Source organism: Chanos chanos, chromosome 2 (assembly GCF_902362185.1).
Source record: "Chanos chanos chromosome 2, fChaCha1.1, whole genome shotgun sequence".
Lineage (NCBI taxonomy): Eukaryota > Metazoa > Chordata > Actinopteri > Gonorynchiformes > Chanidae > Chanos > Chanos chanos.
In genome coordinates, this window is record NC_044496.1 from 17067260 (window position 1) to 17087431 (window position 20172).

The window sequence follows — 20172 nt, forward strand, 5'->3', positions numbered from 1 at the left end:
GAGTTCTCAGTTTTATTTTTGGAGGGAAAGAGTCCGTTCATGTTAACATACATTATGTTAGCATACATTACATAGCCTAACGCAAGATCCTGGAGTAGTCCGATTTAATTTTTTTTAGCGTAAATCGACCTCCCTTTACTTTCTTGAGAATTCCTGATATTAAACGGTTTTGACCAGACTCTACGCATCAGCTACATTATGTTATTGGCTCCGTAAGATTTGCCTGCATTGACTGAGCAGACGCAAAAAAGACACTACTCTACATCACTTACCTGCACTGTCAAAGATCTGTCAAACATCTGATGTTGGAATGTGTGAACGAGTTGGCATTCAGTCTGTTAGTGTCCAGGTTTTTGATGACACAAAGGTGGCAACCCTAGCTCCACCACACATCCCTGATATTATTTTAAGGCCGTCAACATATAGACATACAACATAAACATGTAACATGACAAATAAATATCAACGAATACCAATAACTGCTCAAATTAAAAAAGCAAGTTTGGTCAAAATAATAGTGCAAATATACAAGGCAACCCTGCATTCAAGAAAACAATTGCAACACATGTTACAGCCTGGCTAGTGAGACCGCAACATAAAAAGAAAGGCCGACACAAATTTAGGTTTCAAATATGTAACAGAATTGATTCAATTTATTAATTTATCCTCCCTGTTACCACCACAGCCTCTGCACCTGCCACCGCAGGACTAGTGGGGGTGCTGGGGGCGTAACACCTCCCTCACTAAAAGGGCTCCTTCATGGAGACCTAAAACCTCTGCATCCTTGCTTCTGCTGATGAGGGAACACACACACTGAAATTACAATGCTGTCTAAAATTAGGAGCACAATCTAAATTGTCACCCTCTGAATGCCCAGCTCTGTGAGTGTCTCGAAGCCCAAAGAAGGGACTTAGACTGTGTCATTACTACTGCCTCAGACAGGAATGCCTCACCTCTCAAGTACAGTGATAATAAAGAGAAATAATGACACATACAAGTTGCTTGTGGTATTGGTATTTATAAGAAAACAAAAGTATATCAAAAGTAACAATACAACAGAATCGATACAATTGGACTAAAAGAATAAAAGAGGGATACGGTGGGGAAATAAAACTGTAAAAAAGCAATAAAAATCTGCTTCACTACAGGTATACCAGGCTACAAAACACTCCACGCAATGCAAATTCCACAATCGGATATAAGAACCTGGAAGCTACCACGAGGATGGCGGTAACCATTTGGCAGACTTCCTGTACACAAATGAGAGCTTCCATAGCCTTGATCTGAGGATGGAGGAGCTGATCGAGCCAACAGCAGCATCTGAATTAACAAAAACAGACACCTGTGTTCTGTACCACCTTGCAGGATACATTGGTAAGAAGGACATCAGCAACTCTACAGTTTGTGAGAAATGCCAGGTTGCAATTACAGACAATGAGAGTCCTGATGGAGAATGCAGTATTTTACTGTGATTGAAAGTTCAAGAGGGGTGCTCTTTACCATCCATCAGATGAGGCCTTTGATCTTCTCTGTAAAGTAGGGTAGCTGTTCCAGGCAAGGATGAGTGCTTCCCTCACGGAGCTCCCCAAAGCAGTGGCATTGCTGGAAAGAGAAGCCTGGACAGTAGGCTTCCCTCATGCCATGATCTGAAAGAAAAAAAAATTACCACCAGGTAGATCAGACTGAAGTTACAGATAGAGTCAAAGAGTATCAGAGCTCCAAGGCCTCGCCATCTGTTAATAAAAAAATATTTTATGGATGGAACCACGTCTCCACCCTCATAGTATAATGAACTTCAGTGCCTTTTTGTGTTATCCATACTGGGTCAAAGTAAATATCAGAGTAAATAAACCCTACTCACTCACAAAGACTGTACATCGACTGGAAAACACAATGTCTCAGGGCAGCCTCTCTCACCATGTGTGATGTTCACCACAAATTAATTGGCAAACAACAAATAGGCTGTCAGTGAAATGTTTTTCATAAAAAATACATTCTAGTTTGTCTAAATCTAGCAAACTAGTTAATATTGGCTAATATTTAGGTTAGCCAAATATAGCCATATTAATTTCAATCAGGTATACTATCACGGTACCAGTGCAGCTAACAGTAATCATAAACCCGTTGATAACCATAACAACTTAATATGTAACATTACTCTGCGTCAATAACTAATAGTGATTTGACTGAAACTCTTCAGTGAAATGGAAACGCCTGGATAGCTGGTTAAGCTACCTCCGGTAATAATTATTAATTAAGATAAACATTAACAGCTAATGCTGAGCACATACAAAAAAAATAACAGTATTTACTATATTAATCTCAGCTGATGCACTAAATGTTTTTTGTTTTTTTTTAAACTGTTATTTTATCAACTTACTGCTGGAAGTGCTTGGCGAGCAATTGAAATGCATGTGGTTCCATGCAGTAAATGTCAATGTTTGGAACTATCCACCGTCTCCATGACCCGGAAATTGGCCACAATTGTGTCCGCCATTTTTTTTTTTACAATGGTACCCTATGGGAGCCACTCTGTTCTCTCTACTGCTCTGCGCATTCCCAAACAACAAGTCGGAACACTGCTTTTAGCCAGGTTAGCTATTGTTAGACATTGTTAGCAATACCAGATGATAACAACACATTACTCTGTATTTTGTGCATACAAACACCGTAGCAACATGTCCACAGTCGTACTGTGTGTACGACTGATTTAATGAGACATAACTAAGACAGAAGTGCCAATAAACAGTAAACTACTACAGCTTTCACTGCTTCACTACTAGGGGCAGACATCTTGGATTTTGAAGTCGGGGTTAGTGAGATTCCTCTGACTTTCCGAGTTGGAAATCCGACTTCAGGGGGTGTTCCCGTTGAAATTTCCGACTTCCGAGTTCAAATGGAACGCACCATTACACCTATCAGTATCTCGCTTGAGCCATTACGAAGTCAGCTGACAGTGATGACGAAGTGAAATCAGTGAACAGGGAAGTAGAGCGTGGAACACAGAGGAACAGTTAAACTGTTTACATTACTAGACAGTTATTGTAATCATATGAAAACATTTTGACGGCTCATTTATCAAGACAGAATGGCTACTACTATCAGCACACAAAGGGGACAGGTACGTATATGTGGTAAATAACCAGGAGAGGTTTTCTTTGGCTTGACTAATGTTAGCATATCAGCTAAATTGTGATGGTAAGACTAGCTTGGTAATGTTGAACAAAGTTGCAGCTTAATTTAAACGTTCTAAATAATACCATCGTTCATTTGACTCAGAGTGATGTAGCCAAATCAGTACTTTCGTTTAAGTAAATCTCAAAATCCAGAGTTATTATGCAACAGGCCCAGCTTCATCGTCTCAACAGACTGTTTACAGTGATGTAAAGTAGCTAATTCAGTAGTCATCGGTTAGTTCCAGGGCTAAGATGATTACCACCCGGTCGAAATCGTGCAGTCACGATGAGGCAACGCATGACTAATTCGGTGAGAAACTTCTGCTAACGTTTGCTCTAAAAAATTTTAATGTACGTATTGTATCTCTCGTTCCCACTGTTGATGCTTTCTGGAAATGTAATAGAGACTGTCTGGTACCGTTCTAAAACAGAGACAATCTGGCATTATTATTGGTCATCCGGATAATAAGCGTACTCAGAAACAACAGCATTCTTAAACATACATGGATATGTACATATGTATACATGGTAATATAGTAAAGGAGTAATGTAGTTTATGTGCCGAAAGCTTGAACATCGCTAAGAGTGTATCATCCGTTGGGGCCATGTTGGTACTACAGTGTAAAAAGATATGAGAGACATCATATATGTTTTGTTACATTGCCTACGTCACGTTATTTTTGTATCACTTAAGCCCAACTGCATTTAGACCTGGACGTGGTGCCTTATTAAATGTAATCTGTTAATTCTGAATCCCCAATGCATCCTCTCAACTTAAGCCTCTTAAAAGGTTAATGACATGTTACTGTTTGGCATGCAGGTTTATTATGTGGAGTTACACTTTCCCTGTAGGGTACATGCTTCTGTTCACAGGTGCCACAACGCCAGTGTATTTGGAGTCAGCTTTCAAATAAGACATATTTTCATCATATTTTGAAAATGTATTTTAGGGCAGATCCAGTAATTGTAAGTAATTGAGCACTATCTTGATGAAGCACTGACTTTAGTGTCAAGAACAGAAACTCATTTTGGCGTGGCTCTCTCATTTCCCTTTCATTGTCATTACCCCAATCAGGTCTACATAGGGGAGTTACCCCAGGATTTTTTGCGGATCACCCCCACACAGCAGCAGCAGCAAGTCCAGCTGGATGCACAGGCAGCCCAGCAGCTACAGTACGGAGGCTCTTTGGGCACAGTGGGCCGACTCAGCATCACAGTGGTACAGGTAAGAAGTGTCTGTGTTTATGTATGCTGATCTGATCAATGTTTACAAGATATTTAGGAAAGTAAATGTGTTTTAATTCCATTGACACACTCCATGGAAAGTCACCCGATGAAATTGGTAAAGACCTGTCATGATAACGAGTGACTTTTTTGCACAAAAAATAGTAATGTGTATCTGAGGATTTATTCTTCACCATACTGGTAAGTGCTCTGAAATGTACATTGGATTTGACATTACTGAGATTATTCATTTCCCCAACTATAATGAAGAATGAATAAAACAGCAAAACGCAGAGGCATTGTTAGGATCTTGAAAGATTGGGGGCCTAGCTCAGCCCAGAAATCTAGATCTCTAGATCTTTGATAACTGCACCATTTTCAGGTTATTGCAGGTATATGTTTACATGCTTATAAGTTATATGCTCCGCCATTCCACATTAATATTACAGTGAGTGCAGGCTGGCTGGACCAGTGGTCTCAGTCTGTGTGCCATCACACACCGGTGTGCCTTAGGTGCTGGCTAGGTGTGCCCTGGAATTAGTCTTATTTATGATGATTTACACAGCTATATAAAGGGTGTAACAGTATGCAAAAGTCAAGGTTCGGTACGTACCTTGGTTTTGAAGTCACAGTTCGGTATGTTTCGGTACAGTGGAAAAAAAAGACCTCCAAAAAATGAAATTTAGTCTGAAATTTCACAACGTGTAAAAAACTTAAGCAAGTTAAACAGCAGTAAACTGATAACGGCAAGACGATGTAGGGGCACACACTTAGGTACATGCCTCATAGAAAAAAAAAATCATACTGACAGTGAAATTCTCTGGAACCCACTGGTATCAGGAGCTGTTGGTATCAAATTACTCCTCCACACTCCCAACGAAGTCCATATCTATACTTATCAGCAGGTCATAGACTAGGGGTGTCAGCAAACCCCCCCCTTCTCCCTTCTGCCCCGACCACAAAAAAAAAAAAACACCTTTCTGCACTAACTGTAATTTTTATTCAGATGATTTTGCACAAACCAGGGGAAAAAATGCAACAATAAGTCTGTGAAACTATATATTCACAGAACTGTGGTTTATGTGGTAGTCTTTCTTAGTGTGACTGATTTTACTAGTTGCATTAGTGCTGTACAAAGTTAGAGGTGCGCAGTTTAACAGATTCCACTGCTCAGGGGTGTATACAGCAAAAACAGAAGTACTCTTGCTAAAAAAAAAGTACTCTAAGTAGAGTTAAAGTATCGCTCCTGAAAAATACTTCAGTAACAGTAAAATAGTCATTTACTCATCTACAGTTTACCAAAACGGTTGTCAGTTTAACTCTACGTAGTGTACTTTTTTTTTTTTTTTTTTTTAGCGAGAGTACTGCATTTACTTTATACACCCCTGCCCCCGCTCCCCCTACCTTGGGCTTCCAGTGGGGAGACCTACAGTCAACCTACCCCTGCACCCTTCCACACGTCGTACTTCTGAGTGGGAGAGCTTCCCAGGCAGTAGCCTGCCTAGCTCTCAAACTAGAATCAGGGCACCCACTTTGACATGATTAACTGACCCACATGTAACATGATGTCATTAACGTGACCTGCAAATGAGTGATGGTAAACCGATCGTGTAAATGTCACCATTCCGCATTTTCCGCACTGTCTCTCTCTTTCTTTCTCTTGTGCTCACAAGCTATGCAGGTGTGCCAAGTACTGTGAAGTAGATCTGCTGCATGGATGACACATAGAGGACCCAAAATGTACTTGCTGTTTTGATCAACAGTATCATAATATTTTCGAGGGAGAATGACAGATGAATAGATCTAGGGTGTTTATTATTATTATTATTTTTTTTTTTTTTTGGTAAAATTAAAAAAAAAAAAAATTGAGATCGGGGCTATTCATAAAACATCCGGGGCTGTAGCCCCGGATGCCCAAGCCTAATGACGCCACAACGGAAACCTTTGGACATAGCCTTCAAGTATTGTTTAACTGCTCAAGGATGCAAAAAATAATCAAAAATATGAAATATAACTGAACAGGTGTTTTGATTAGATATAAAATGCTCATTAAATCACTGCACTTGGCACATCTCAGTCTTGCCGCCAGAGGGAGCGGGAGGACACCAGACCTCGACATTCCAATGCTCCTGATTATTAGCTTATCGCTGTCACCTATGCCTTGATTCCATATCTGCATTTAAGTTCCCTGTTTGACTCCATTCTTTGCTCAGTCTTGGGTTTATCAAGCCTCATGTTATTGTGTCTGACACTAGTTCTGTTTTATTTTCTAGTTTTGTGATTGGCCTCTCGTTACAGAGTATATATTTTTATACCGTGTCTTCCTAAGCCCCAGTTTATTTTACTCATGTTGTCTTGATTCTCCTCTCAGCTTCTGGGTTCATCTCCATAACTTTTATAGAGAACAACCTTTGCTAGTCTGGCATGCTCAGTTGTTGCTATTTCCAACAGAAATGTATCAGTTATGGTGGTTCTTTCACAGATTTTATTATAAAAATAAAATAATTTTATGTGTTTTGATGAAGTGTGTGTTTTGATTGGTGTAATTATTTTATGCTTAGTGGCAAATCTTATTTAAGCTCCTCACTCTCCTCAAGAGTTCATTTTTGAAGCTGTGGGAGAGAGAGGACGTGTATTGAGTAGTGTGGATTTTGTTATGTTTTTTTTTTTTACTCCTTTTTTTACTTCTTTTTTACTTTGTTATTTGTTATTTGTTTGCCTGGTTATCCTCACAGCAATAGACATGTTATTCTTAATTCCTCATAGGCAAAGCTTGCAAAGAACTATGGCATGACACGCATGGACCCATACTGCAGGATCAGGCTCGGGTACGCTGTCTATGAGACCCCAACAGCTCACAACGGTGCAAAAAACCCACGCTGGAACAAAGTCATCCAGTGCACTGTTCCCCCAGGGGTGGATTCATTCTACCTGGAGATATTTGATGAGGTGAGAGTATGAAAGAAATGATAATGAACTGAAATATTGATAAGTCAGTGCCCCATCTTCGCTGTCTAGGTTATTTGTTATCTAGCCTTGGTGGATTTCTTAAGTTGTTTTGAAACCTTCATACCTGGAAATCCTTGAAGCAAGTAACTGACTTTAACGATGCACCAAATGAGCAAATACCTTTAAGGTCTTTTGCATTGGCTGAGAAGAATATGTTCCATGTGTGACTGTAGAGGGCATTTTCTATGGATGACCGTATTGCATGGACACACGTGACCATCCCAGAAGGCCTACGAGAGGGTCGTGTCGTGGACGAGTGGTACAGTCTTAGTGGTCGACAGGGTGATGACAAAGAGGGCATGATCAACCTTGTCATGTCCTTCGCTGTGAGTTTGACTCAACATGTTGTCCCGTACCCTTTATTTGTAGAAATTCAGTATTCAGATCATTGTTGCTTGCATCAGCCAAAGAGACAGTCAAGCTTTTGAATCAGCCAGTCTGACATCAGTCAGTCAGCCAAAGAGATGGACAAACTGTTCTGTGGACACAAACTTGCAGGGAGTTCTCAGTGTTGTTAACCTTGCCCTCCAGCTAAGGGAAATATACCCACATCCACACACACAATATGAAGACAATATCAAAAACAAGACTGATCCAATGTAACATTGATTTTTTTCAGCTTAATTTGATAGTCATTTTAAACAATCTTTGAGAGCAATGCACACAAATAATAAATATCATCCAAAACTTCTCCCCCTTATCTATTTTCACTCCTTTGTCTATTCTTTATTCATGCCAACTGCTTCCTTTTTTTTAGTCCATGCCAGCAGGAATGATGATGCCATCTCAGCCTGTGGTTCTCATGCCCACAGTGTACCAGCAAGGTGTGGGCTATGTACCCATTGCAGGTATGTAAAGCCTTCCTAACACAAGGCACACTTAATGCCTCTTTATGCTTCTTCAGCAAAGCACTAGCAAGAAAGGAGAGAGAAGTTCTGAATGTCAGTATGAATCAAATCGTTTCTTTTAACTTTGCAAAACTGATGCTATGAAGTCAGCTTTCACTACATCCCTTGTAGAGCCCCATCAAAGGGCACCTTGAACAGAAACACTTTTGCTTTCAGGTGGGATGATTATTATGAAAAGTTAGTCAAAGCTGTTTGCAGCATCATAACAAAATGATATCATAATGTAACAACATAAGATTATAAGCAAGTGGCCCAAAGATGAGGACTTTGTGAACCAAAAGCACAGCCTCTCTTCATGGATTGTTTGATTTTCTCACTTGTCCTGCTGAAGTTATCACCACCTGATTTTGGCATGAGGTCTTCAGGTGAATTGTGCAGAGGCCTTTTTACAAGGATGAATAAGCCCACTTGTATTCAGACAGTGAATCGGTCAACAGTTTGACTAAAGAGGCAAATTAATCTGCAGAAACGACTTAAACTTTGCAAAGCCTTGTGTTGTTTAATATTTTTATTCTCTTATGTTTTTGCTTCGTCGTTCTTCTCAGGTATGCCTGCTGTCTATAACCAGGGTGTCGTGCCGGTGGGAATGCCATCTGTGCCCACGTCCACTGCCCAGGGTGCCCCTTGCAGTGAGGAGGACCTGAAAGCGCTACACGACATGTTCCCCAACCTAGACCGTGAAGTGATCCGCACCGTGCTGGAGGCCCAGCAGGGTAACAAGGACGCTGCCATCAACTCACTGCTACAGATGGCTGAAGAGCTGTAACCACGGAACCACAACAGAGCTGTTGGAGCAGGCATGGAGGCCCAGAACACTGTCTTTTCCACTGGACCAACAGTTCAGCTGTAAATATGCTCACTTAGGGCTTTAAGCCCTCAACAGTTAGGTTGCAGTCATACAAAATGCAATTGTGTCCTTATCATAACTGTCTTTGCTTGTTCTCTGTGCTGGATGACTTGCATAGTAAGCAGTTTTGTATTCATCTGCTTGTGAGAATGGCAAAATGTCTCTCTCAAAAATACAGACATTCCCCCTCAGTGGTAAGATGTTATACAATGTTGTTTCCCCAATGATAGTAGAATTTGGATTGATTAGCCATCAGGAGATGTAAAACCCATCCATTCACTAGTGTAACAGTTTGGCCTATTTTTTTTCCTGCAAAGAAATACTAAATATGGCAGAATTTTCAGTTTAGAGATGCGTGATCTGCCTGTACTTTATATACACTATCATGTGAACTGTCTTAATTGTGTGATTGATATATGCCCTTATCTGTATAAATATAGCTCTGCATATGTAAAGGATCGTAATTTATTAAAAGGATGTTAAGAGATGTTTAAATATTGTATGTTTTCAAAGGGGAATATATAGGTTCTGGGAGAAGTGCAAATCAAAGCCAATATAGTCATTGATTCAGGATGAGAGTTTAAGCTCTTGCAGGTGTATTAGTATTGCCATCTTTATGTGTTTTATGCAGCGCTTATTGCCTCTGAATGTACTTTGGAATTGAGGTTTCCAATGTTCCAAACACGCCTGTTAAGATTGTTTTATAGTGAGGCTTAAAACTAAAGAGAGCTACACAGACACATGCAAAACCTAGTGAGAGAATTCCAGTCTGCCAAAGGTAATAGTTTAATAGTGGATTTATGTTATGTATTTTGATTTGTTTTCAAAACATGCATTTTTTTTTGTTTGTTTGTTTTTTATGGATGTCGCCAGAGCTGTTTCCGTGTGTTAAATTCATTATTATATGTGATTTCATAGTAGACTGCCATATTCATCAGCTGCCATGTACATCAGATTCAACAATGGATTGGTAAATTACAGGAAAAGCTCAAAGATGATTTTTGCTATAAACAACGAATGTTTGCAGTAACAGAGGCCAAGGTAATCTTTGCTATTTTTTGTGTAAGACCAATTTAAATTAAATATTAAATATCCCAGATGAGTACATTTTTTTTATCACACATAGGATATTCATCCTTAAGCACCAAGAAGGGCTTCTTCTTGTTTGTGATTTGTCACTTCAAAGTTGGTACAGTCTCCATTGCAGCCAGTCATCCAAAGTGATTAGATGTTGTTGCAAAAAATGTATTAAGTCTGACGAATCCAAATCTGGCTTATTTTTGTATCACCACTTCAGTAATATACTTAGTATAAAAGAGTAATTTATTTTGTTTTAGTGTTACTTTCAGTGAAATTGATAGCCACACACCAAGGTTCTTTGATTTTTCATATCTCCTAACAATGTAATAGAAGTCAACCCAAGCCTTCATTTTCATTATTAAGCTAAGAAGACCCCATGGACTGTTTCCCATCAGAGAGACTGGATGTGATTAATTTTGGAAATATTTCAGGAATTGTGCACATTTTATTAAATTACACCAATTCTCTTAAGCGTTGCTGCTTTGATTTGTTTAGTTTTGTTTTTTCACTTTTCCTTTTTCAGTGTGTGTCCACTAAGTGCAGATATATAACCAAGGCTTACTGCTTGGTTATCGTGTTTCATCTTATCGCGTACTGTTGTCTCTCATCAAGTGTTACCATTAGAAAATGGGATGAAATGGAAATTTCAATCACAAAGATATTTTGATGGAAAGGTATACACAGTGGTCAACTATTTTGAAATGTAGTCCATTTATGTACCCACACTATACAACCTTTATATGAAATACAGCATTGACCACTGCACTGTCCACTGTCTGAGGTCACACTCAGGTTGTACAAAAGAGTATAATTTCAACAAGACCTTCAACACCCTACTTAAATCATAACTGGTTATCATATAGAAGGAGTTGCGAGCATGTTAGTAGTTACAATGGCCAAACCTCTGCAAGAACATCACATAACCACCCTTTTTGGCTTCTGTTTTATACCTTCTAGAATGTGTTTGATTTGAAGGATTAATTTATATTTCTGATTTACTGGGTTGCTGGTGCTGAGAAGGTACTCATGGGACAAAATTATCTGTCTAAAAGATTTCCCTGACAGCATCTAGTGGTGTGTAATAATCTTAATGGCCCGACACTTCTCTGTGTGAAATACATGTTCTATGCTCTCCTTAATTTATGTTAAACATTAAGTAACATGATCAATAAAAATCTATAGAGAAACTTTTGTAGTACTTGCCTACATGACTAATTAAACATAGCCAGAGAATTTCACTGAACTGATTCTTAAAGCGTGATTAGAATATTTCTTATTCTGCAAACGTATTATTATTGCTTTTGGCCATACATACTGAGATGTTGGTGGAAATGTCATTTCTCTCATTTATCTGTAATTGATCCCGTTGGACATATTCACTTGTATTACTTGTATCCCTCGATTTGAATTTAAAATTGTGGACAAGTTGACAAGTCAAACTTAAGGTTGCAGTGTTTTATTGATAGTTACCAAGTCATAACAGAGAAAAAGAGCGCTCCAACATGTAGTATACAAGGACACCGAGGCCTTTTCAAAAAGATAATAGTGACAGTTCAAGCCTTTGATTTTCTTTTTTTCTCTTCATGCTAACAAAGTAACATTGTAATTTATCTTCCTTAGATCATTTTGTATTTTAAACACATGAAAGAGAAAATGCACATTTACACTGTGGTAAATAAATTACAGCTTGAAAATGATTGATCATTTTACATCACATCTCTGGAATGGTATCTTTTGCATGGTCAGTGTCTGAAGAGGTCCCAGGCAGAGTCAGAGCTGAGTGTTCAGCGTCTTCTCCTTCGTTTCCCTGACTGTGTCCCGGAGTCTGTGCATTCTGTGACGTGGCAGCCACAGGTCTCAATGTAGATGTACGAGTAGCTGACCTTAGACCCATCAGGACAGATCAAGTCCACCTCTCTCTTGCTGGTACTCATCTCTCGACAGCAGGAGCATGAGTGCATCAAAGAACTGGTGTCTGCTGAGTACCTGAATATTTGAGAAAAGAGACTCAGTGAGCTTATTTACTCGTTTGTTTACTTGTGACTAAGCCCTAGTGATAGCTGAGCTCCACATACTGTACTGGTTAAAGCCTTTTCACTCCTCCCACAGAAATGTATCCACTCCCCAGGTTTAGCCAAACCCGAGGTTATGTTCCTAATATGTAATTACTGTATTTCATGCATCATGAAATTCACGTGCCATGAAAAAGTATTGACAGACAGCAGGACTTTCTACAGTATCTCAGTTGGGCTTCATGGGATGATAAAAAGGATGAACAGTGATTATGACTGCTATCATTACCATTTTTGCTCCTCTTTTAATTTCTTGGGGAGTTTTTTTGTTTGGTTTTTTTTTGCTGGTTTTGAAAATGCTAGCTAATGACATGAGAAGCTTGATAAACACACTGTTGGAGAGACAGTTCTTAAAATTATATAGGAAAGTCAGTGATTGTGCACACAGCCACAAATGAAAAGGAACACTAAATCATTCAGTGGTGGTTTTCTGAAAGTTAAGAGTTTGTTGTGAGCCTTGGCCCACTCAACAGCACACCTGATTTCTTGATTTGAACCCCAGCTATGATACTCACATAGACATGGTTCCACAGGCCCCAGAGCATGAAGTGATCTCAACAGGTTCCACACTAACACAACCACCATTCACCAGAGTGGTAGTGTTCTTATGCACGTTACATTCATTACGCTGTTGACCTGGAAGGGGGTGAAAAATACTTGGTCAGTCGAGCAGATATTATGGACTATAGAGGTGAGGGACAGAGGTAGTCTCCCCCCAGGAGTCATACTGTTCGTTATTCAATGTGGGCACTAATTTACTTTAACTAAAATATCATTAGCATTAATATATGTTGGTATCGTAGCAAACCACAGAAAAATAAAAATGACTTTTGAGTCAGCTGTTGTTTACTCTTTATTTAATATAGTAAATAATTCCTTATTGTGCTTCCTGTTTTAAAATAATGTATGTAATTTCCTGAAGAGAAAAATCTGCACATGGAAAATTTAAAAAGTAAACGGAGTTGTGCTTTTCTTTTCACATACATGTTAGGCAGCAGCCATCTGCTTCGGTTTTTTCTGTTCCCTGAGGGAAATCAAAGGGAAAAGGCAAAAAATTTTAAGTGTTTGCAAGGAGATGCATTTATACCACAGTAAATGTTCAGATTCTACAATTTTTTCACGTATGCTGCGTAGGGCAGACACTGCCTCTAAAATACATCACATACAAAATACTTGTTAAGGTGGGAGAATTTGTTTCTCAGTCCCCTTACTCAATTCATTGACTCCCTTTCCATTAATTTTATTCATATTAATCCTGTCAGTTACAGGAAAATCTTGTCTCTGCGTTCTCAGTTCTTTGGCCCACTCTCTTATTGTTTCTACGTTCTCTCGTTATGAATTTAAAATGCACTTTTCAGATTCTGACACTCACAGGAACACAGTTCTCTATGTTGAATGCAGGGCAAATTGTCTTTGTCTCCACAAGAATGTATTCGCTCCCAGACTTCTCACATGTGTATTTCACACATTTGTCATCAGGTGAAGACCATACTTCATTAACCTGTTGAAAGGCCAAGAAAATGTATATGTTGGGGAAGGTGACCATATTAGCTCATACAGCATAATGAAATGATTTAAGGGGGAGAAGGGAGACATGATTTAAGGGAGAACATCTCACCTGAATGCTGTATGTGGTGTTGCCAGGAAGCACCACTATACAGCTGGTTCTTACACACTTTCCACAGCACTGACCAGGAGTAGACTGGTACACATGACCCTACAAAATAAGAAAGCATGAAGCGCTCCTCTTTAAGAGGCTCATTTGGAAATACACATCTTCACACAAAACAGCACAGGGCACAAACTAATTTTTGGGGTAGAAATGACTTTTTCCATACCTCTGGACAGGTTTTGTTACACACAATAGGTTTACATTCTGTCTTCTTAAGTCCAGTGTTAGGATCTGAAGTCCAGCCGCAGTAACAACTCTCGCATAAATGCTCGACCGGAATGGTGGAACCAGGCTAGGGAGAGAAAGCAAGAATGCAGGACTTAAAAGACGATTAACTACATTACAAGAATACAACACATGGATATTTCCCAACTACCTATATTCATTCTTAAGAGAGTAGGCACTTTAATTATCAGGGAAATTTCTTTTCATTTACGCAAGACAAGTGATGCTAACCAGGGCATTTAAAAAAAGACATCCTGCATATTTACCTGATACTCTGTATTGTTGTAGACACAAACGTCCATGGGCTCTGAAAGCAGAATAAACAGCATTAGCAATATCCATCCTAAAACTCACTAAATCTTAGAGGATACTTTGAAGCATATCAGCAAAGGTTGCTCATCCACACTCACCACACTTGATGTCTGGGCAACAGCTCCCGTTATTCATCTCTATGACTGGCATGAAGCCAACCTTACAGACTGATGTGACTTCGGGGCATAGACTCTCATCGCACTCTGGAGAACGAAAAAAACCCAAAACATCAAAGATACGTAGCTGAAATAAGTTGTAGCTGATACTGCTGATCCAGCATGAGCTGAAAAGATGTAAATAAAACTATAAATTACAACTGGTAGCCACAGTGGGTCTCACCACTCATGGTAAACATTCATTAGTAGAATCAAAAATCACTGTACTCAGTTGTACACTCCAGCACTACAAGGCACCAAATCAACATCTCCTGGTAGACAGGCAATACCAACTTTGCAAGTGAGTAAAATGACCACCACTCTAGTCTCTCTGTTATTAGATCTTGTGTGTATATGTATTTGTGCGTGTTTGAGAGAGAAGGACAGAGACATTTACAAGTGATCTCTTTGCTTGCTATTTACTCACTGCATTCGGAGCTCTCGCAGCATCCATCTGTTATGTTTACAAGCACTTCACCAGGGTTATCACAGGAGAGAGGGGGCAAAGTGGCACATGCAATGGGTTGACACTGGACACTGAGTGTGTTGCCATCACATTCACAGGTCTGACAGTTGTCTTGCCATGTATCATTAGGCTGCAAGTGAGAGTGAATGAGACAGTGGAGTACCACACAGAATGTGTAAGAGGTAAGCATAGAGGACAACATGTTAAGAAGAAGTTAGTGAATTATTTCAAAGCCCCTTCAGCAAAGCACATACATGAGCTACAGAGTGCATCGGTTATAAAACATATGCATTACAATGTATTCAGCTTTCATAAGAACATCTAAATGTGTGCCATCAATATTCTAAATATAAAGAACAGCTTTACAGGTTAAATACAAAAGATAAGTGGAGACATAGAGGGACTGAGACCAGCATATTTACATTCTGGTCACAGAAATAGAAGTGTTGGCAAAAACTGTGTACATACCATTTTGGGACTGCCGTCAGGACCAGTGCAAGCTATAAACAAAAAGAAACAAATACAGTCAACATGATACTCTGAATAACTGGTTTCTTCTGGTAATGAACTTTTTCCTACCTTTTTAGTATATGTCTAATTTTCCCATGTATAGCATGTTGGTAGTTTAGTCTAACAACCTACTACTAACTTGTTTAATTTTGCCACCCAAAAGGACCCCTGCCGCTGTTTTAATGAGTAACTGTAATCAGCTGCACAATGTGCTTACCACAGGAGGTGACGCATACATCTGAGTAGGTGCTAAACAGGATAGTCCCAGCTTCACAGAAGCATCCTTCTTTCATCCCCTCTGTACTGTTTTTGTCGATAATGTACCTGTTATTATATCTGCACAAAACAAGAAGTCATATGTGCTGTGATCACCCAAGAAAAGGAATTGTGAAGGGAATGTATGAGTCGTGATTTGTTTTCAGACATTTTAAGGGGGTACATGGACTCAGACATGCAGGTGCTTCATAATACAGCTAAGGCATTCGCTAATGCAAAGATTAGTAATGTGTGTTGATTTACTGAGCATTGCAGGTTTCCTCCACAGCTGGGCCGCAGGGCTTGTAGACCTTGGTACCAGGGCATGTTATTGCTTAAAAATACAGACAACAGAAATTAAGCTGGACAAGAATCAACATACAGTATATTTAATTATGGGTCCCAAGGCAGATGGGTTGAAAATAATACTATTTTTATGTGCAACCTTGCAGTTAACTGTGTTGTGCTTTACAAATGCAATGCATAATTTATATGTAGTGGAGAGAGGAATAAAGAACGAACAAAAGTGAATGAGGCAAAACTCACTGCACTCTCCATTGGTGTAATCCCTCCAGTCCACACAGATGCCTAACTTGGCACAGGCAGATGCATATGCCTGCAGACTAGTACAGCCAGAGGTCACTGTATCACACACGTCATGTAAACAGCCCTCCATGTAGGCCTCAGGGGGAATTGCTTTTCGGCACTCCTCAAACACTCTGACACAGCAGAAAAACACATAACCAATTCAGAAGTTATATAGAAATGATCCATAAATTAGACAATTGCTACCCGAGCTTCAAAATAGCACACAGTGAAAACCACCACTTATCACTGAGACTACATAATGGGATAATACATGTCTAGGAAAGACAATTATTATGGATGAAATCAAAATCTTTACCATATCAGTGAAAGCTCTTCGAGCAAATGTAAAGCTGTACAGTGTTGATAAAATGAGTTTAGTGTCACTTTTAAAATATCAGACCACAGCAATCTGTTTATGACAGTTATACTAGATTCATCTGTGTTTCTGAGCACCAGGGTAATGGGGATTTAGAAATAAACATTTAGATTGCTACCTAATGTTATAATACAGCTTCCTTATCAAGTCCTGTGCTCCTCACCTGCTGTAGATTAGGTCACAAATAGGGGGCTTGCAAGGACCAGATGTGGTCTTTGGGGACACAGTGGTGACGACTGGAGCAGGAGTGGGAGATGGTTTACAGTCCAGGCTGGGGACCTGCCAGCTGAGCGCTGTCTCAGTACAAGATGTAACCTCACCAAAGATTGACTGGCAGTCATTATCTTTGACGTTATCGCAGCTACCTAAGAACGAGAAAGAACAAGCACACACTTTAAACATACTTAAATTCATAAGGTTTAACAGACAGTAGACACAACAGGTCTTGTTTTGTCTAAAATATATGTCTCTACTGTTGTCAGTTAATCCCTTAAATGCAAATGGTGCTGACAACATTTAAATATGCTCCATGTGAATCATATAATTACAATAGATGTTTTAAGCAATTTGTCCATTTTTTTAGCTTTGGCAATTGTTTCAATCTCCAGGATGAAATCTTTAAACACAATACACAGTATAATACGTGAAACTACTACGGGAATAAGTAATTATTCTTAGAATTAACACAGCGAAAGGTCTGTTTGCCAAAGAAAAGAAGAGTCAAATTTGGCAAAAACATATATCAATCAACAAGAAGAAATATCCATTTATTCCATATCCATTTCTTAGTTAATGATTCAGTAATTCAGATCATTTAATGATGTACACCTTGTGAGTTTGCATCTATTTCAAAGGAAGTGTAATTCTTGAACTCAAATTCCACACAGCAGTGTTCAATTAAGTAAATTTGTTGTGTGATGACAGCTTAACACCAGAAACATTTGTGGCTGTCTGCTTGGTGCACAGACAACTGTTCGCAACTTTATGATGTACTTTTTCAGATGTGGACCCTGCCACATGATTTCATGACTGTATTTTTTTACATGCATTTTACATGTGCCATAAACACAATGTAAATGTCAAACACTTAACGTATGTGGCAAAATATCAGAAATATAGATTTGATATAAAACATGACACTTACTGTTAGGATGTGTGACAATTTGTAAAATATTATGAAGTAATTTCTGTTATTGAGTACATTTAAGTGACCCTATATGCACTGTATCTGAGCCACAACAATATACTCACCACACTGGCCCCGTGTGTTATTCTGGAACAGTAAATAGGGAACACTGATGCCAAATGAAGAGCCTGTGTAGGTCACTTGAGCCTGTATCTCAGGTATTTCCAATGTGACCTCTAAGCCTGTGCTCGTGATCATGAGGTTACCATTTTTGAAAGCAGGGAAGACACGTTTCTGGTCCACCATCACCTGGATTTTTTTTTTGTAAAATAATTATTTAGTTCCATGTTTTATTTTTTAGAGCAATAGAATATTATTGGTCAAATTAATCTTAGCCAAATTAATAGCCAAAAAGTATCTTTACTAACATGACACAGTGATTGAAATGATACAGTACAATCTGTTGGTTCAGTCGTTCAGAGGAATAAACACAAGTAAAGAACAAAAAAAGTTTCAGTGAAAAAACTGACTGACTAATTCTTCAATGAAAAAGATGACTTGAGAAAAACTTCTAAATTTCTAAACTAAAAAAAATCTACATTTTTGTAATAAAAGAAAAACAGTTACCATATCGGTGATGCCACTCGCACTGCTTGTCTGAGTGAGAATGATCTCCTGTAGTTGGTAACTGATAATAAGTGCCTGTGAGCAGAATGAACTGCCAGCACTGCAGTACTGTCTGTCAATGGCAACTCTGAAGTTTTGTACAGGGATAATTTCTTGAAACAAAACATATGAGCAGTTGCCATTGAAACTGTAAGATTTTCCATCAAATGTTACATAATGAGAATCACCCCATCCGTTGCAAGTACCTAAAAAAACCCCACAACATAAAAAATGATTAGTGGTGATAGCCATATAAAAAAGACATGGAAAGATCATTTACTGCGATGGAGTTCATAATGCAGTCAGAAGTTTTGTAAACATGCTGATGGAGAAGGAAAAATAAAATAAGGTTTTAACTTACATTCACACTGATATTCAAAACAGCAGCCAGTTTCATCATAAACCTTTACAGGGGCCCGACCACTTTCACAAATGGGGGTTTCAACTGGATTGCACTCATATGGTTTATAGATGACTGTGCCATCAAGACACGTTGCTGTTGTGCAGTCATCTACCTTCCAGGATTCTCCGCTCTGTTATTGTATAATGAGGAAAACATAACACTACACTCAAATACCACAAGACTGCATTAAATTACCTAAATTTCCCCTTATACACAAGACCATCATTCAATAAACCCTGTCAAAAAGAATAAAAGTATAAAAAGAATAAATTACATCACCCACTGAGACAAGTGTTGTTCTTACCCAGCAGTCTAGCATTCAATGGACTACTGTGTCAAAGACATACATGAGTCTAGATGTCATCTGTTCATTGGGTATACCTTTCTTGGGGGGGTCAGATAAGGACAATCTGGACTTCTTGACATATACGGGCACTGTGTAGTTCCAACTGTTGTAGTTTCAGGGCTGCTCCTCGTAGGTGTTGTGTTGTTAGACTGTGTTGTGGTCCTCAAAGGGGTAGTTGCGGATGGAGTAGTTGTTAATTGTGTGCCACAGGAAGATGACGTCTTTACTATGCTACAGGTTGCATTACAGTAGGCAGTAAAGCACCACCCAGCACCATCAGTGACATTATATATCACATCCCCTTTATAAAGAAAATGAAAGAGAAATTTTCAATACAGATGCTATAATTGAATCACAAAAACAGGCATAGGCTGTACATTTTAAATGTATGAGCCCATCAATAAAACTCTAATATGCCACTCATAATACAATATACAGCCCAAATTCACAGTTAACAGTATTTGTTCATAGACATCAATAATGCTAAAACTCTGAAAATACTTTGATACAGTGTTATCAACAAAGATCCAAAGTGTTCTTGGGAAATTGCCAAGAACTACAAAAGGTGTGATGTTAGAGCTTTCAGTCAGGTAAAGATAATTAAATACTTTAAAATATATAAATATTTTAAAGTAGCTCACATTTTCTCAGACAAAATTTAGCAGTTTAGATATAAAGTGGTTTGGTTCACAAAAACTAGTTAAAACGACATTAAAACACTAGGAAAGCCTCAATCAATTGAGAAGAGTCAACAAA

At 38.8% G+C, this 20172-nt stretch overlaps 2 protein-coding genes across 4 annotated transcripts in view; one reads left to right on the forward strand and one right to left on the reverse strand.

Annotated features, from left to right (window-relative positions):
- The first annotated feature begins 2977 nt into the window (after positions 1-2977).
- On the forward strand, positions 2978-10249 carry tollip (toll interacting protein). Of its 3 annotated transcripts, XM_030766306.1 has the most exons (6): positions 2978-3121; positions 4252-4401; positions 7167-7349; positions 7583-7735; positions 8167-8257; positions 8863-10249. In XM_030766306.1, the coding sequence occupies exons 1-6, from the start codon at positions 3089-3091 to the stop codon at positions 9081-9083; spliced, it is 831 nt and encodes a 276-aa protein (XP_030622166.1). In that variant the 5' UTR covers positions 2978-3088; the 3' UTR covers positions 9084-10249. The 3 variants fall into 3 exon arrangements, with proteins under 3 accessions (XP_030622166.1, XP_030622169.1, XP_030622167.1); XM_030766309.1 differs by lacking the exon at positions 7167-7349; XM_030766307.1 differs by lacking the exon at positions 4252-4401.
- Positions 10250-12028: 1779 nt separating this feature from the next.
- The window catches only part of LOC115804605 (mucin-2), a 44832-nt gene continuing 36688 nt past the window's right edge, over positions 12029-20172 (reverse strand). The window contains exons 31-44 of the mRNA XM_030765116.1: positions 19452-19717; positions 19029-19200; positions 18629-18873; positions 18127-18310; positions 17039-17240; positions 16458-16630; positions 16176-16245; positions 15874-15992; positions 15615-15646; positions 15108-15276; positions 14624-14728; positions 13935-14033; positions 12832-12952; positions 12029-12230 (exon numbers count right to left, since the gene is read on the reverse strand). Of these exons, the coding sequence (XP_030620976.1) occupies positions 12029-12230; positions 12832-12952; positions 13935-14033; positions 14624-14728; positions 15108-15276; positions 15615-15646; positions 15874-15992; positions 16176-16245; positions 16458-16630; positions 17039-17240; positions 18127-18310; positions 18629-18873; positions 19029-19200; positions 19452-19717 (2159 nt within the window). The remainder of the gene's footprint in view (positions 12231-12831; positions 12953-13934; positions 14034-14623; positions 14729-15107; positions 15277-15614; positions 15647-15873; positions 15993-16175; positions 16246-16457; positions 16631-17038; positions 17241-18126; positions 18311-18628; positions 18874-19028; positions 19201-19451; positions 19718-20172) is intronic.

Bases quoted from the DNA above. Each gene is read 5' to 3' on its own strand.
- tollip (XM_030766306.1), top strand. From the start codon at position 3,089: ATGGCTACTACTATCAGCACACAAAGGGGACAG. The intron at 4,402-7,166 runs GTAAGAAGTGTC...AATTCCTCATAG, and splicing joins TCAGCATCACAGTGGTACAG to GCAAAGCTTGCAAAGAACTA. The intron at 7,350-7,582 runs GTGAGAGTATGA...GTGTGACTGTAG, and splicing joins ACCTGGAGATATTTGATGAG to AGGGCATTTTCTATGGATGA.